This window comes from Papilio xuthus, unplaced genomic scaffold, assembly GCF_000836235.2.
Source record: "Papilio xuthus unplaced genomic scaffold, Pxut_1.1 DF826938.1, whole genome shotgun sequence".
In the NCBI taxonomy this organism is placed as follows: Eukaryota; Metazoa; Arthropoda; class Insecta; order Lepidoptera; family Papilionidae; genus Papilio; species Papilio xuthus.
Genome location: NW_013531711.1, coordinates 4,021,894 through 4,039,828, shown reverse-complemented (window position 1 = coordinate 4,039,828; position 17,935 = coordinate 4,021,894). Strand labels below are relative to the sequence as shown.

Sequence of the window (17,935 nt, the reverse complement as noted above, 5' to 3'; positions counted from 1 at the left end):
ATAATATTTACATTATGAAAATTATACAGGTTTTTGAAATTAAATCAATGCTTTTGGCAAAGTAAATACATCTATTTGAGAAATCTAAACTTAATTCTTAATAAAACAGATAACGAAGCATTTTTTATTCCGTAAAATTTTAACATTGAATTAAATTTGATTTTAAAATACATATTTGTTGATGTTAGTATACAAATCGCTGATTAAGTATTTAGCTTACCGTAAAAAAAACAATTCTATACATTCTTCATTTGCAAAAGGTTCGATTTTTCTCGAACATTTCAAAAACCTGTATACAAATATGATACTGAGTAAAAACAGTATAAAAATTCATTAATAAATATGCATTGAAACCAATTTTGGTACCACGATTATACAGATTTTTCATCATATGTTCGAATAAGGAAAATAATCTCACTGGAAAGATAACAAAGAAAGTACTACTAACAAAATGAGAATATTTACAAAAAAAATAGCTTAAACAATAGGCAGCGTGATCACATACACGAACTAAATATAGGATAGAAAATAAATATATGTAAAACACAATCATTTAAATGCCCTTTACAAGAATTTCACACACGAAATATGAAGCTATATTCCGAACTCGTTGAAATTTATTCACAAACAAAAATGCAACGAAGTTTCTTACACATGTTCTATGTAAATTTATTTATTTAGACTTTAGTAAAATTCACCAAACTTAAAAAATGTTAGTCTTTCCCCATATCAACTCGAACAGACGGCGGCCTATGAATTTCTAAATCGATGATGCTTCATTCAAATAAATATCAAATTTGAATTTGATTTTTTTTCTTTTTAACACATCTGTGTTTTTTTATGTTTAAATCTATGCTCTAATATTACATTTAAAATATGTTACAATGTTCCCACTTGTTATTTCAATAATGTTAAATACTGCGAATCTAGAAAAAGGTTGACTTAAGAATTGAACGAACCAGTTGAATATACCAAAAAAACATATTGATCTTATCTGTTGCCGTTTTCGTAAAATCAGTCTTCTTTCTTTTAAAAACATTTTTTGAAATCAAACCATTTGATTTTTTCCAATAAATTGTAGTAATGACCGAAATGCAATGAAAAATCAATTCCTTAAAAGGCAGCACAAAGTTTAAAAATATTGGTAAGTATCCAATGCAATATAAACAACGTGTAAAGTTCATTATGTTAGGTGTTTGTTGACTGCCATGTCTGAAAAATGTTGTCATCTATACAAATTTAAATTCAAAGCAAAAAATAGAGAAATAGACAACTTAATAAGGTTTAGCCAATGATTAAAACACGCAGGGGCTTCAGCAAATATTACAACTATTGAGGTGATATTAAAACCAGTATACAAATGAAATCATCCCATTTTTTGATAAATATCTCTTTAAGTTTGTATATAAAATTGATCTTTGGGATTTAAATCTCATTGATCTATACTAGTTCTTATATCAACGCACTTATTGAAGTATACTACATTATTTATTCGAACGTATTAAAAACAGTTACTGCAAACATCTCATGCACGAAATTATGTAAAAAATAATTTAATACAGATTCTACAATAACAAAAGGAAAGAAATCGTATCGATATAAATGCTTTATAGTGTCTATGCAGCTGTAAAACTACGAGAATCAGTCACGCAAAATAAGTCCCCGAGCACACGATTCGCAATCTAACAAATCGATAAAGGACTTAGATCACCCCAAAAGCAAAACAAACATATCTCTATTCACATTATGCTTTACGACTCTTACGACTACTTACATTTTATAAAAGGCATCCATTGATAAAATTGTTTATAATAATCCGACATTATCAGGAATCCAGCAAATTAATCACACGGGATATTTTATCTACGACAAATCACGACACAGGCAACATAAGATTCAATCGGCTCTTACATACAAATATAAGTTGGCGTGAAGCTGGCGCGGGGGCAGCTACACGTGTATTTGTACTAATTGGAGGATGGGGATCGTGACACTAATAATACATCTATTACGTTAAACTCCAACGATAAAGTGGACTCGACGACACGAATTTAATACAACTTTTTATCATCCGTGTCGTCAACCAATCCATCGAATGTGAAAAGCGACTTTGGTATTCACTTTTCTAATAAGTTCTTACTTCGACAAGATTTATTGTGTCGCCTAACCGTGAGACGAATCCGTATAGAGGTGAAATAAACCGTCAGCCGAGTGAGCGGCGAGCACGTGTGGTTGTGCGAGCTCTCATTTGTTGGGCACGTGTATCTTCTTGGACCTGAAGTCGTATATCTTGCGGCAGAAGAGCACCAGCTCCGGCGACACGGAGGGCGGCAGCTTGGTGTCGTTGGGCGCCAGCGTCGACGTCACCTCGCTCGCCGGCAGCGGCGGCACGATGGACGGCGCCATCGTGATGCCCTCCTCTGATGCTTTTAGCCGTTTTCTATATCTATAATCACACAATATCTTGTTAATTGAGTTCTCTGCAAACAATGTGTTACACAAATTAAAAAGTAAATGACAAAACTTAGTTTTAGGTTAACACTTTTATAGACTGACATCTGTCAAATGTCAATTTACGCGCCATTTCTTTGGAATAGTTGCGCTTTGAATTTTTATTGTGTCAGATGTAAGGGCAACATGCCGCGATTAACGCATGCGTGCTGCACACCGACCTGCAGTACTCATTGAATGTGAGCACGTAGCACTTGTCCTCGATGCAGGCGACGGAGTTGGCGTCGCGGTGGCGCGAGGCGAACACCTCGTCGGGCGCGTCCTCGTCCTGCCTACCGCGCTCCGTGTGCTCCGGCCGGTAGTACCACACCAGGGACACCATCATCTCGCCTGCAGAACATACATCATTATAGACACATACAGAAAATCATAAAATACTTTACAGAAATATATAATGGCCTGTGGCAGGGATATGAAATTAGGTCGGTATACTAACCATCGTCGGGGTTTTCCCAGAGGCTGGCGACGCGCGCGACGAAGGGTTGAGCGCGCGCGAGGGAGGCGCGCAGTAGCACGCAGTCTCCGCGCGCCACGCGGTCGCCGCTCGCGTGCCACATGCGCGCCCAGCACCGCGCCGTGCGGTCCAGTCGCGAGTCGTTCTGTATACAGCGAGCGAACTTTGGTCATATCACATATGTCTCGAAGGCAAGATGCGATCCTTGACTTGTCAACTTACGTTGAGGTAGACTTTGGACACGTAATGTTCGCCGTCCCAGTTCCAGCCGTTGCTCCAGCGCGGCGGTGGGCGCGGGGGGCGCGGCTGCAGCGCGTCGGGTGCGAGGGGTGCGGGGGCCCGGCGGGCGCGCCGCCCCCCGCTGCGCCGCCGCCTGCCGCCGCGCGCTCCGCCCGTGCAGCCCGCCGCGCTCTGCACGCACAGCTTGCCCGCCTCGCCTGGCTCGCTCGCAGCGCTGGGGGTGGGCGAGGCGCAAGCCGCCTCTACCAGCAATGTGGCCTCGTCCATTTTCAAAGCGGTCTTTTTTGACACCAGCAGCTTTGCTAACTTCTCCACGCTCTTCCCCCTTGATTCTTTATCCATACCTAGTTTACATCGTTTCCCTGTCTTTTCATTTTTCGTCTTCTCTTCTATTTGGTCCAATTGGTTCTGGCTTGGCGGCGGTTCATCTACTTTCTTCGCTTTCGCTTGTTTCTTTGAAACTAGCAATTTAACGACCTTTTCGACGTTTTTGCCCTTGAGTTCCCCGCTAGATTTTTCTATCGTAGATTTAGGTTTCTTTAACAATTTGTCTGCTATCACCGTTGTCTCGACATCTTTCGGCCCCTCGTCTGGATCCTGTACTTTACTGGGTTTGCACTGAGATTCATCGACACTACAGGTAATGTCACACTTGGGTTTGAGATTTGTTTCTATTTGATTTGATGCAGGTTTGGTCTTATTGATTTTTAACGTTTTCACAGCCTTGACTACATCCCCATTTGTGATACCATCGTTGCTACTGTCTTTTTCACTTTTGTCTTCAATTAATTTTGATTCACATTTATCAATAACCTTAGTGTCTGAGGTTGCATCGCTGCTAAATGGGACCTTACTTGTATGGTCTTCCGTTAAGTCAGAAGTATCGGTGGGCGTTTTTAATACTGATTTTAAGTTGTGCGTGATTTTTGAGTCAATCTTGCAAGCGTTCTTATACGCTAGTTTCTTTTCTATGAGTTGGCTCACGGCGGCTATCGTTTTCGGCCGCACGCCGTTCGTGGGTGAGGTATTTTCAACAATGTTATTATTAATATTTAAAGTTTTCTTCGTAACATTTTGTGCAACGTTTTCGTTCGGTGGCAAAAATAACTCTGCGGGATTCAGCTCCTTGTCGGACGCGTAACCTTTGCCATCGATACTGTTTTTTCTTATTAAATTGTCAAGAAGAAGTGCACTTTTTGTTTTTGTCTTCTTTATGCACGGCTCCTCCGTCACAGCTGCGATATTTTTAAGGCGGGGATCTTCATCTATCATTTCGATTAGAGCTTTTTTAGATTTAGGCCCGTTAGTCATGTTCTCTAATTTTCTCTTAAGATTCTTTTTCTCTGCGGGCGGCGACTTGGGCGTTCTCTTGGTACTGGGCGTCGTTTTCTTTTTAGCTTCCTTTGTTACAGTTTCTATCCTAACAATATCGGTGTGGTCGCCTGATACTTTTCTTCTTTTCTGTAGTTTTACATGTTCCCCAATTCCATTAGTTTTACACGTATCATCCAGTTGTATATCTCTCATATCGATTTCAAGTTTGGGCTTCGAGTACCTTCTCTTAACGGCTTTATTAGCCTCCGTCAAATCAGGTATTTCGGGAAGCGCCGCCGTGCTGTTATGTTCCCTAAGAGCTTGCGCTTCTACCTTCCTCGGTTGTGTGTACGTGGGGCCTTCGTTTTCTTTTTTTACGTCGACGAGGGGCGTCGATCGTTCGTCTGATGACGATAGGTCTATCGGTACACAGATCGGGGGAGAGATGGCGAGCACATCATCATCGACGTCACTATGTGGTGTCGGTTGCTGAGGTGTTGACAAGAGAAAGCCCGTGTCGTCGCCCGCCAGAGTCCGCCTGGCCATGGCTTTGCCGAGCCTGGCTCGCCTGGGCGCGACAGGCGGTGGCTGTGGTGCGCAGGCTCCCGCAGACCCTCTGGCAGGCGAAGGCGGGCCGAGAGCCTCGCCGGTGTTGGGCATATCCCCGGCGCGGCGTAGGTTGTCGCGAACGTCGAACAGTTCACGTTTGGGCGATGCACCGCCGATAGTCGGCAGCGGACAAGGATGGGGAGCGTCGGCCGCGGCGGGCGGCTCCGGCTCTAACGGTGGATCCTGGAATTATAAATACTTTCCTCAATTCGTTTTAAAACTGACCTAAATAAATAAACTCATCTACTGAAATACAGATAATGTTTTATGTAAGTGTGCATTTTAAGTAGTCCTTTTTCCGTTTTTACTTTTTGAGTTATTTAAGGACTTGTTTTATGTTTATGTGCAGGGTGAGATGTGTGGCGTGTTACCTTGCCGCTGCCGTGCGTGTCGGCGGCGGAGTCCAGGGCGCAGGCCCGCACCTTCCCGCGGAAGGCGCCCCCGGGCGGCGCAAGAGCGAGGACGTCGGCGGGGCCGCCACCGGCTGGGGCTTTACCAGTAGCGGGCCCAATAAGGACGTTTTTTGGACACGCGTTTAATGGGCACGGGCATCCACGATACTCTGCAAAAAACATTAACAATGTCAGTACAAAATACTAATAAAATATTTCTCGAATTCGAAATTAATAGAAAAAGTCTGTGGTTAACTTACCGACGTATGGTATTCTTTGTGGTGAATGTTGGTAGCAGGGTGGTGAGCCGTAGTATTGTGGCGGCGGGTACGGATCGCTGCCTACTCCCACCATCTGCAATTGTGGCCACTATTACCACACGTGTAATAGCTAGCAATATAAGCGTTTGAAATAGAGACGTTATATTTATTAAAAAAAAGCTCTGCTCCTGTTTTAAATTGGGTGTAGTCTCATAGGAAAAAGAAACTTTACTCCGTTTTGACTAAAGGCATTGCAGGGAAGTCTTACCGGAGCATCAGGCTGTGGCGGCGGGATGTGATAGGGCCCGGGCGGCCGGTAGTACCGCCCGTAGCACAGCTCCGCGGGGTAGTACGGTGGCGGACCATACTGCTGCAGCATCTACCACAAATATAAGCAAAAGTTGAGAATCTTGTTTTATGTGATGAAAATAATCTATGCTTACCACCCAGAGATCGGCACTTAGTAACCATATAACAACTGTGACTGGTAATTTATTTGTTATATGTGGTAGTCTGCTGCCAAATTTTCCACGTATAAACTAGTTTGACTAGGGAAGTACCGTAACATTACAATTTTAGAGTATTTGATAAATAACAAGAGCCTTATTGCCTTTGTCACTTTCATCTCTCGTTTTGCTTAGACCTTATGAATATAACACTTCTGTGTCAAGTTTGTTAAACTATATTTTGCAAAATATTTGCAACTTAAAGGATGAAAAAGTATAACACTCACCGATGGATGCGGCGGGTGGTAATGTGGCGCGGGATGATATCTGCCAAGAGCCCTGTCTGCTTCAGCACCGCTCTCCTTGATCAGCGGCCCCGCGGGCTGGTAATATCCTGGAACAATAGGAAACAAATCATTGAAAATGTGGCAAGTGAAATCTATCAATCCGAATTCGTTGTAAGGCTCGCTCGAATTAATTTTTTTACGTTATATGTTACAATTCTTCAATTATTTGTTAACAGATCGTTTGCAATGTCTTTAAGTTTTCACCCATTCAATTAAAAGAGACTTGCTGGGTAGGGTAGATGAAGAGTATAAGTGTAATTTAAATGATTTGGGGGTAGCTGGCACGATTCCAGGCTAGTTTCCGACATTTGCTGGAAACTAGTTGCCTCACAAATTGGGGAAAATTTCATTCTGTCGGCATATGCATAAGTGGACGGTCGGCGCCACTCGTTACGCGGGCCTCGGCTCTCAGCGGTCGCCTACGCAACCTACTTATGACTACTTCATTCGAATGTACTCCAATTCAAAAACTACGAAGTACTGTACAATATTCAATTAGATGCCCAAGTATTTTACTTTTATTTTTTCAACGTAAATTAATATATGCATGTTTTATAATAATTGCCATAGTAATAATACTATATTGATATATTTTACTTTCAACAAAAAAAGTGATAGACGTTTATAAATTGATTGAATGGTTTTTAAGTTAATTTATACGTCAAAAGTATATTGTTATTGAAGTTTTTGTGTACATTATAAAGGAAAAGTTACAATAACATTTGATATTAACACCTACAAATGTGAGAAAAAGTTACGCATATCGAATTTTGTGAAGAAGTTTTTTTTTACAAGCATACTCTATCTAAGCATACTTATCGTTATATTTTATGTACTTTCTCAAAAATTCTGCCCATATTTATCAATCTTATACTTTTGTTATGATCCTAAAACTTGAATAAGAAACGTTAGAAACGAACAGAAGTCGAATACTTACGTAAATCTGCTAACTATTGATCTATTAAAAACGCAAATTGACTTAAACATTTACACATTTACGCAAAACGAGCACACAAGCATGCTAATGTTCAATTTTACTTGATAGAGGAAGATCGAGGAAAATAGAGAGAAGTGGGCGCGCTTAACCAGTCTGGTCCTGTCTCTTAAAGGTCAAAGCATCTAACCATTAGACAAACCTATACATTAAGTCACAAAACTGTTTATTTTTAATGTGTAATTAAATAGAGCATAATAAAATTGAAGATAATGTTCAGTTGATATTAGACCGCAAGCAGCGCGTTGATAGTGCGTCGACCACTTCCGATTGCGCAAACACTTTATACCCACTTTCAAACAATGGCAACGCTGGCAAGCGCGAGCCTTAGCATCAATAACTATCGATTATTATTTAGCCCTCAGCTTACGTTACAGATAAATATATTTTTATGTATATAAAATTATTTCAATACTTAAAATATAGTCTTGTTTTTCGCAATTCCGTTCCCTGTGTGATATTCAAAAAGTTTAGTTTATGACTTCGTGCGTTGTGATGTAAGTTTCTTCGTATTATTACGACCAGCTAACGGATAAATTGACATATTAAGATTTATTCATTCTAGTTACTTGTTAATTAATCGTTCATTTCTGAGACCAAAATCTTTGTGTATACTGAGATAATATGTTTTAAACGGGGATTTTCTCTGAAACAGTCAAAGAAAAAAAAAAGAAAACTATTATAAAAATCAATTTTCTCAAAAAAAAAATCTTTATGGATCGTAATGGGCGGAAAGAGCAAACAAAGTTCAAATATCCAAAAACTAGTTGTAACAGATCTACATAAAATAGCAGCCTACTGCTTTTGTATTTTATTGTTAGTGAAGGCAACCGCTGACCCATAAAAGTACCGAGGCATAATAAGTGAATTGAGCACTGGTTTGTTAACCTTACTTTGTACAAAATGGTCTACATACATACGTACTAAGACTGATTTTGCCGTATGTATTGCGTACCCATATCTTTTTTCTGGTGGACGCTATAAAAACCTTTACAATTAACTATTTGTCTCTTGAAAGCAAAGAAAGTAGTATTTATTTTAATAAGAATTAATCGAGATATGAATATATGGTAAATAATGTTGTATCTTAATGTTTATAATCTTACTTCTTACTGATATTATAAATGCAAATGTTTAGGTGGATGTATGGATGAACGGATGGATGTATGTTTGAAAATATCTCCAGAAATCCGGAACGGATCTCGATAAAATTTTGCATACATATAGAACATAGTCTGTAATAACACACAGTCTACTAATTATGTTTTTTTAAAATTCCGCACGACCGGTGTTGCGTTCGACAGCTTGTCCTTAAATAAAGATACATATATCTTACTTTGATTTCTTACTTAATTCTAGTTGTAGTCATAATAATTATACTTGCAGTAATGTTAAATTTGCTTGCGAACATACAACAAAAGGTGCTTACTTTGTTATGAATAGAAATGAATCGTGTACAAACTATTATAAGAAAGATGTTTCAATTATTCTATAATACAAGTTTACTTCATTGCTTTACGCTTGATATAAAGATCCTCTTTACACGACGTAACAATAAACTTAATAGAACTATAAAAGAAACAGAGCACACTGTATTCAAAGTCTCGACGACGTTGACGTCACTATTGTAGTGCTGTATTGTTCCGCGCGGCGCTAGTGCGTCATAGTACCGTTAATACGGGGGCATAGGGAAACCTTAATCTGGACATTATTGCTTACAACTTCTGATATCCTAGTACAATAATAAATTAATATTATATATATAAACGAGTTTAAGTTTTATTTAAATCTGAGATTTTTATGAATAAAACTCGTTTCTTTATATGTGAAAATACTGGTTGAGATGTAACGTAGATCACTAGACGGCTAAATGCCTCAATAACCTGTTATCATTCTTAATTCAACATATTATGTAGTTTTAAAGAATGACATTCTTGCCTCAATTATTATGATTGTTAAATAATTAACCTGTAAACCTTTCATTCAAATTAATTTATAAGGTTTCGGGAATATCTACTTTAAAGAAGAGAATTTAATAAGTTTAACCTGGTAAAGGTTAAATGCGTTTGACTTGGCATCCTTTCTTAATGGTGTTTAGTTTGTTTTTTTATCATAGACAAATAACATGACGCCGAGCCTAATGGAAAGTAATAACCGTGTCCTATAAACATTAGGCTTATCAATGAAATTGATCGCGGTCCGCACGGCCCGTAACTTGGCCTCTAATTTATTCATATCCTCTGACTTTTGTTATTTAAATTAGACAAGGCAATCAAACAAAGATACCGACTAATAATAAAATTCTCAGAACTTTTTCTTTAATAATTTATTGATGGTATATTTTTGGTTAATTAGTTTTAATTAAAGGTTTTAGCGAATTATGTCAACTTCACCAAATTTGGTCAAGGGGTTTTCTATCGACTTTTGTAAAGAAAAACATTACAAGCTTTCTATGATATTTTATAAGAAGAACGACATTTCCGAGGCTATTAATTGCTGGCGTTTGTGTTTCAGTCCAAATATAAAAATTGGATACTTGAAAAGTTTAAGTAAAAGACCACATCAGCGTTTATCTTCAAATGACCGAGTGGTCGAGCAAAAGATAAATACTATTTTTGATTCGCTTTCTACATCGAAACATTACGCGGCAATGGTTATTTTTTACGATATAACTTTTTGTTTTATAATTAATATCGGTTAAACTTTCGCTGACGAGGAAGGGAGAGTAGAAAAAAATCAGATGTAGATAACGATGTTATTTATTTTAGAATTCCAATAGTTGTTATATAATTTCGATGTAATATAAATAATAAAATGTAAATAGAGATTTGTAAAATTGTTTACAGCTATTTAAAGGATTATTCAGCACAAGGTGACAGTTGAGGCGATTCGTGTAGACAAGTCCTGAGCAGTGGGAGCAAATTGTTTAAGGGGCGAGCTAATTGGTGGCCGGATGGAGCGGCCATTGTGTACCAGATGCCTATCGCCTCGCCTCCGACCTGCTTAATTGAAATTTCACTCTGCGAAGCTTTTTGAAATACTTAAGTGAAGGTACCTATTTATTAACGGGAAATTTATTTTGCTTTATTATGTATTTAAAACACCTTTGTCTCTTCAGGTTTCGCTTGGGATGGACGCTTTTGTTTTGATTATGATCAAGTTAGGATAAAATACCACAAGACATGGACAAGACGTTTCTAAGGTTCATGCAATTTTTTTAATGTGATGAAAAGTAAAACTTTTTACTTTATGAATCTGTTTAAAAAATAATAGTGCTTTAGAAAATCCGAATCTTTTATTTGTGATGAGTTGGTAAAGTGCATTCCACCACGCGACCCTAACATAACCTGGCCATGAAGCCTCCTGCGTCAGTGTCAAAGGAAACTTTTTAATTTCATAAAGTCACCAACTAATATCGAGAAGATAAACTTTCTCAAGTAATTTTAAACTAACGCTGTCTTGAGTGATATTTATAGAATGCTTCTTTTTAATGTTGAGTTCGCAAATGTAACAAAATTGAATTTTAAATTGTACTGTGTATTATTGTAATTTTGACATCGAAGAGTTATTTTCTAGTTCTTTGCTTAATTTGACAGAAAAATGTAACGTAATGTCGTTTTTGAAATAAAAAATGCAGTACTAAAAAACATTACTAATGGAAGAATTTCTTGTTAGGGGAAATTTCCCTCTTGATCCTTTGATAGGCAGTGATTTAATGAGCCGAATGAAACCATTATTATCGTCCTTCGACATTGCCTAGCTTTAGTCGATAGATAACATTGGCAAGTGGCAAGGATGTTGGAATAAAAATACTGAATACTATAATTAAATATGACATATACAGCTTTTGCTATATTTGCAATTACGTTATCAGATTGCTTGGTTAATTTTTTTTAATTAGTACAGCAGGTGCGTTAATATTGCTGTAAAATCCATCTAGTAAATATATTTACACTTATCAGTCTGTGCGATCATGTATTCCTAGTTAATGACAGGAATGGATGTAGCATATTAAAGGTTATAATTAGGTCTATAAAAGTAGTACCTTAGTTCGTTGTTAGGATGACCATCATTTAGGTAAAGGTCTGTATTTGGAATTCCTTTTTTTATGTCTCACTATTATCTAAGGCTTGTACTTATCGAGTATGTATAGTAATCTAGTAAGTTATAAATACATATAGTGTGAATGCGTGGCCTAAAAGAAGCGTGTTGTTTGCCTTGGCAGTCTCAGCTGCTACGCAACTTAAGGGGGACTATTTTCGAAGCCGCTTTTTGCTTTTATTTATCTACCAGTTTCATTGTATAGTTACATGATCAATTACCGAGATGTTTCAACTTTTATAGATTTTTTTCTCCAGCGATATTATAAAAGTTATTGGCATCATTATTCTGGAATTTAAACTTGTTAAAGAATATGAATTTTGCTTATCGTGTTGTAACAAGAATTTAAATGCTGACTGAGTTTTATCGTGTGCATAAGCTGTGAAAAAAATTAAATCAGTCATGTGTGTATCCGAAACAATATAATTTAGTGTTCCGTAGTTATCTTTTGCACATTTAGAAAATATTTTATATAATTATCAATTTTCCAGACTATTTTAATGAGTTATTTTCTACGTTTTACTATAAGAAAAGATATCTAAATAATTAAAATATACATAAATTAAATAGAAAAGAGTATATAACTCAAATAAAAAAGGGTCAAGTTCATTTATGGACAATATTTGCAATGACTTGGTTGCCAACTCTATACATAATTATGTTATATAAAATAAAGACACTAGTGTTACTATACTTCTCCGAAACAGATTGACCGATTTTATTGTAATTTTATATGCACATTCAGTAAGTCTGAGAGTCTATCTAATTTTTAATCCCGCGGGGACGGTGTCGCGGGCGTTAGGTAATATACTATAAAATTATCTTTACGGAACCCTTAAGGAACTAAATTTATGCATAATAAAATTAAAATAGTTGCACAAATTCTAGTGATCTTTCAAGCTTCAATAAAGATATAATCAGCATATAAAATGAATAAATAACACATATGCACTGTACTTATTAAGCGATGGTCAACATAAACATTATGGCTTACACATTAAAATTAAACGGTACATTTAAAAGTTTAAAGACGGGTTTTTAAGATAGATTGGTATAGAGCGCTTTATAATTTGATGCAAATTATGTTAGTTAACTGATATAAAAAACTATAGTCTTTTAAGTTTAACTTTACTGTGAAAGTTTGTACCATGCAAGTTTGTGAAATATAGCAAACTTCCCGTGAATTTTCACTTTCGAAACGTTTGTATTATAAAATATTGTCATTCTCTTTCGCTAAAGAAAAGAGACAACATTATGTTGACAGTAGAAACCAATATTATGTTTCATTGCATTGTCCGTTAAATTCGTAAATCTTTTCATCGCACTTCGTAAGCTAAAATAAATAAATTTATACAATGATAATTTTGTTTTCGTATATAATTAGCCGGTTATCAAAAACACCGGAAATGATCTGAACATTATGTAAAAATGCGTAATTAAATAATTTTTACGAGTGAGTTTAACCTAGCGGCGGCGGACAAACAGATGCCGACTGCTAGATAACGGTAGGGATATACTTCACCGCTTTCGTTCCGTTTGATGCGACACTTTTAACTCTTTAATTTACACCTTGACACGATTTAATATCTATAATGAATTAGTTAGAAATATAAGATTACTAGGCAACTTTGATTAATGTAGGTGCAATTTCAAAATTTCGCGAATAAAAAATAATTGAAATTTAGGCTAACGATGTATGGTGTAAAATTGGTCAAGGTTCTATTTAAATTCAAATATATTTAAAAAAACTTTTGTCTAAATTTTAGTTTCCTTCAAGCAAATTTAAACATTATTTAGCATTAGGCGAGATTGTAAACACGAAATAGCATTCTTTCAATGATAGTTGAATAAGCTTCTTGTTGCATCTACATAATACATCACTCGTGTTAGACAAAAGTACAAGCTTAAATTGTGCCAAAAGTGACCTCAACATGAGCTAATCATGTTTCGCTTAACGTAGTATGCAAATATGAATAAAAACAAAAGCCGCGTATAATATGGCGGGTAATCGTCGAACAAACACAGCGGTGGACGGACCGGTTAGGGTAACCGTTCAATTAGCGACAGCGAGCGTGCAATTAGGCTTGCCGCACACGGAGCCGCAAAAAGCCGGCGTATACCGAGATAATCGTAGTAGAGTAGACACGGATTGCGGTCGTGCCGGCATTAGATAACTAAACGCTTCCCACTCGAATGCTCGTAAAAACTGCTACTGTTAACACGATACTACTGGCCGGTTATTAATATAAAAAAGAAAACGAGTAGCTGATTTCAAGAACCATAGAAGATTGAAATTTGTAGATCTTCAAACAATTTTTTCGCTAGTGTTCCTGTTTTGTTACAGTTATTAAGAAATTAAGTTAACTTAGCTTAACTAAATATTTAACCATAAAAATAATTACATAGATAATATACTAACACGTTAATTAATTATAATATTTTCAGAAGTAACAATGAAACGTTTAAAGATTTTACGATAAAGTTATTCTACAGCAGTAGGTAAAGCGATTTGAATTCCTGACTAAAGTATATTTGCCTTAACACATTCTCTAGAACTTTGGAAGTTGATTTAAGTTTGAAACAGAGATCAACAATGCTGTACGTTACATCATTTTCCTATTATCCACACTTGGGGAAAGTTTCCGACAAGTTTCAATCTAGTCCGGCTTTTGTGAAGAGTATTTACAGGTATCATAAATCATAAAGTTTGTATGACGGTCTTTCAAGATTTTAACATACATAGATTTCACAATCTATTATCGTCATTTCTGTGTTTTTTTTTTTAAATAAAATGAAAATTATTGTATAGATTTTTCAGTAGAAACTTATTACTAGATGATATTGTTTAAGTTCGTTTCGTTCGTATGACGATTTAAAATAATAAGTCACATCTATTTCTTTAACTGATTCCAATCAACTAACATAACTTTACCTGACCTTTACAAGACAACATTTTTACAAAATGACAAAAAAAGTCAAATATATCAATAAGGCTTGGTATTTTTTATGCCACTTTTTACTTAATATTTTACGTAATTAAACATACTATTTTATTTGCTTAAAACCTTATAAATCGCTCTATTATAATATACTGGTTGGCATCCGTACTACTTGCGAGTGGCTTTTAAAAGTAAATGAGGTTGAGGAACGGAGGCAATTTTTCGTGAGTTAATTTGTCATGACTGCGCTGGAAACGGACGAGGTATGTTCGGGTCGGACCACCGAGCTCGGAGATAAACTGACCGCTATTACCAACCTATTTTGTTATACGAGCCTTACTTTAAATAAGAGAGCGGTTTTGAAAACTTTTTTAAGTATGTAGTACAGTGAGTTTAAACTTTTTATTCTTTTTCAATAGAGATAGCAATTGAAAGACACATTTTACCAGAATTTTTTTTAGAACATCGTATCTATATTTCATCGGCGAATTAGAGGTCAAAATAAAATGAAAAAAAAAATTAAAATCCTCAACGGAGTGAACGCAAATATTTATCTTAAATATAATATCGACATTCAACTGCCTTTTATGTCCGTATATTTTAATTAACGACTATAATATGAAAATTTATTGGACAGATAACCATTTAAAACCTTCAAATGTTTCGATTTTTAATAATTATGTAATTTTAGAAGAGAGAAACTCGTTATTGTGCTAATAAAAAAACTAAATCAATCGTGATAGGTGGATCATGGTAATATACCATATTAACACGAGGGCGAAACAGACAGAGCAGTAGACATTGCAGTATTGGTAGAATAATACTATTATGCGTAATAGTGCATTTTCAGTGTCGTGCTACATGTACAAAAACCTGCCATCCTTCTCATTACCTTTGAAAATAACAGAGACGACAATATGCCATAATCTAAGTGTTACGTCAGTGGAATTTAACAGTGTGTTCAAACAATACCAGTGCTGCACTATCCACTGTTCTACCTCAGTGTTCTACCCTCGTATGAAACTTTATTTGAAGAATAGACGCATATCGATAGGCTGTTAAAACGGACGAGCCGCATTTGAAATTCAAATTTCCGATTCCGTATGAATTCAGTACCGCGGGATTGTTTTTCATTATCTATTGTTTGTGGACGAACACAATTGATATAGGCAATTGCGACCGCGCTCTACCACACATATAAATATAAAAATAATATATATATTTTTTTATTATAAAATGTATATTTGTTATAATATAACGCGTGATATCTGTCAAAATGTGAGATTTGTTGCTACAATGTGTGATTAAATGATTACTTAACCATCCGCTTAGTATTAATTTCTCATCTCAAATAAGTAAGGGTTTCCGTAAGGGTACGCGTTTGAGAGTGCTGCAAATAATATTATAATTTATTGTGGAAATATTTAATCTCAAAACAAAGCATTTCATTTAACAAAATGAACAAGCCGCATAATGCTGATCGAATTCAAACTATTTTCGAGGAAAACTACGAACGTAGTAACTCGAGAGCTTTACGACTAAATCGGGCTCTCACAAAGTGCTCTATCTCAGTTAGGAAAGTGTTAACAGATACGTGTTTTGATACAATGTGAATGTTTACCAACAGCCGGTTGCTAAGCAACTAATATTGATGTTTGTGAATTTATGGAAAGTGTAGATTGGTTTTTCAAATAAATAGTATTATTTCCCACGAAATAATGTATTTCTAATCACAAAAACAAATAATATGCTTAAAAACTTAACGTTGTTTCTAATTCTAATAAGAGAATGGGATGATATAATGTTTTATACAGGTGTTTTTGGCAGTGAAAGCTTACGGTAAAACGTATGTAATGTTGCCTATAAATAACATTATAGATTATGGATTTGGGTAAAGGATATCTGAAATATGTTAGACATACATGTTGATGTTGGACTATTTTTATATTCATCAATCATTCTCAGTGAAATAGTGAGATTATTCTAACATAACTCAGTACCAAATATAATGCCGTGACCCACATTATGTCGCGAGTATTGGAACAAACAACATGACAATTTGTCGTCGCGATCTATTTAGCTACCTAATGCATCATTTATTTTTAGCACACATGGTTACGGTTACTTCGCCTTGTGGGGTAGAACGATTGCCAAAATTTAAAAAGTAAATATTCATTCAATAAATACTTTTTAGTAAGATGAATATAACTAAGAAGTATTTAATGAGTACCTGGTACTTTTTATAAAAGTGCTTTATAATTGAAAGCTTACCACAGATAAAATTAAACAGTGGGTCCAACACCATTTGTGACAAGCGCCTTCGTATCTTAATCGTCAATTGTGTCAAAATTAGTATAACATCTAGGTTTACGTTACGCCCGATAGATGGCTGCGCTAATTTCAATACAAATTTTGACAACGGCGATATTATGAAGCTTGTTACAAATTCGTGCTAGACTTACAGTACTAAAATCATTATATTATTACCTAGTTCTAATGTAACAACTGACAAAATGTCATTTTGCAACGTTTCAATTATGTATGGATACAGTTACAACTATTTTTTAATGAATTAAGAACATAAGTATTGTATCAAAATGAACAATAAACATTTGTCGGCATTTTTAGTGAGCGCGCATTAGGCGGCGGTGTCAACGACCTGTGAGATGTGACGCAACCAGAATTACAAATCTGTAGGCAACCGACGTCCGCGAAATGAGTCGTGGAAATAACGAGCAAAAAAATATTAAGTTTTTATGGCATTTTTATCTTTACGATGTTTATGCCTATATAAACAAATCTCTAAAATATTGATAAATCCTATGGCCGTATATTTTTAGTCTTATTCATTTCTTTTTTATAAAATATGGCGCCCAAAAACTAACACGCATAAATTGAACAAAAAATATTGATAGACTTTTTTTCGTAATTTACATAATTTATACTATATTTTATACGAAAAAAAGTGTTTTGTTGGTTTTTGCCATTGATTTATTAGTAATAGAGCTTACTTGTAAATTATAGATATTATCTAGTAACAGACTCCTCATACCACTAAAGGTTTAACAAAACAATTTTCCAATAGTAACTGCTATTAATACCTACGATAGTAACATGTTAATAAGAACATTAAAGAACCTTTACTTAACGAAACTACAAAACAAAAGCGGAGTGTTATTTTAAAAAGACAAAAATCTTAATTTAGATCTGTTAAGTTGCATTAAACTATGTATTGCGGCACCAAATTACAAAGGGCTGGAAAATCAATTAGTATCGTATGTAGGTTACCTTATAACTCACTTGGGTTTGATCGCAAATTACGGCGACA

General features: G+C 35.8%; 1 protein-coding gene across 1 annotated transcript in view; it reads right to left on the bottom strand.

The window, feature by feature from the left end:
- Window positions 1-229: 229 nt before the first annotated feature.
- The window catches only part of LOC106121662 (uncharacterized), a 153,122-nt gene continuing 135,416 nt past the window's right edge, over window positions 230-17,935 (bottom strand). The window contains exons 6-14 of the mRNA XM_013317393.1: window positions 6,514-6,620; window positions 6,049-6,159; window positions 5,781-5,874; window positions 5,500-5,690; window positions 3,412-5,311; window positions 3,188-3,351; window positions 2,948-3,110; window positions 2,673-2,841; window positions 230-2,446 (exon numbers count right to left, since the gene is read on the bottom strand). Coding sequence (XP_013172847.1) covers window positions 2,245-2,446; window positions 2,673-2,841; window positions 2,948-3,110; window positions 3,188-3,351; window positions 3,412-5,311; window positions 5,500-5,690; window positions 5,781-5,874; window positions 6,049-6,159; window positions 6,514-6,620 — 3,101 coding nt within the window. The 3' untranslated portion in view covers window positions 230-2,244. The remainder of the gene's footprint in view (window positions 2,447-2,672; window positions 2,842-2,947; window positions 3,111-3,187; window positions 3,352-3,411; window positions 5,312-5,499; window positions 5,691-5,780; window positions 5,875-6,048; window positions 6,160-6,513; window positions 6,621-17,935) is intronic.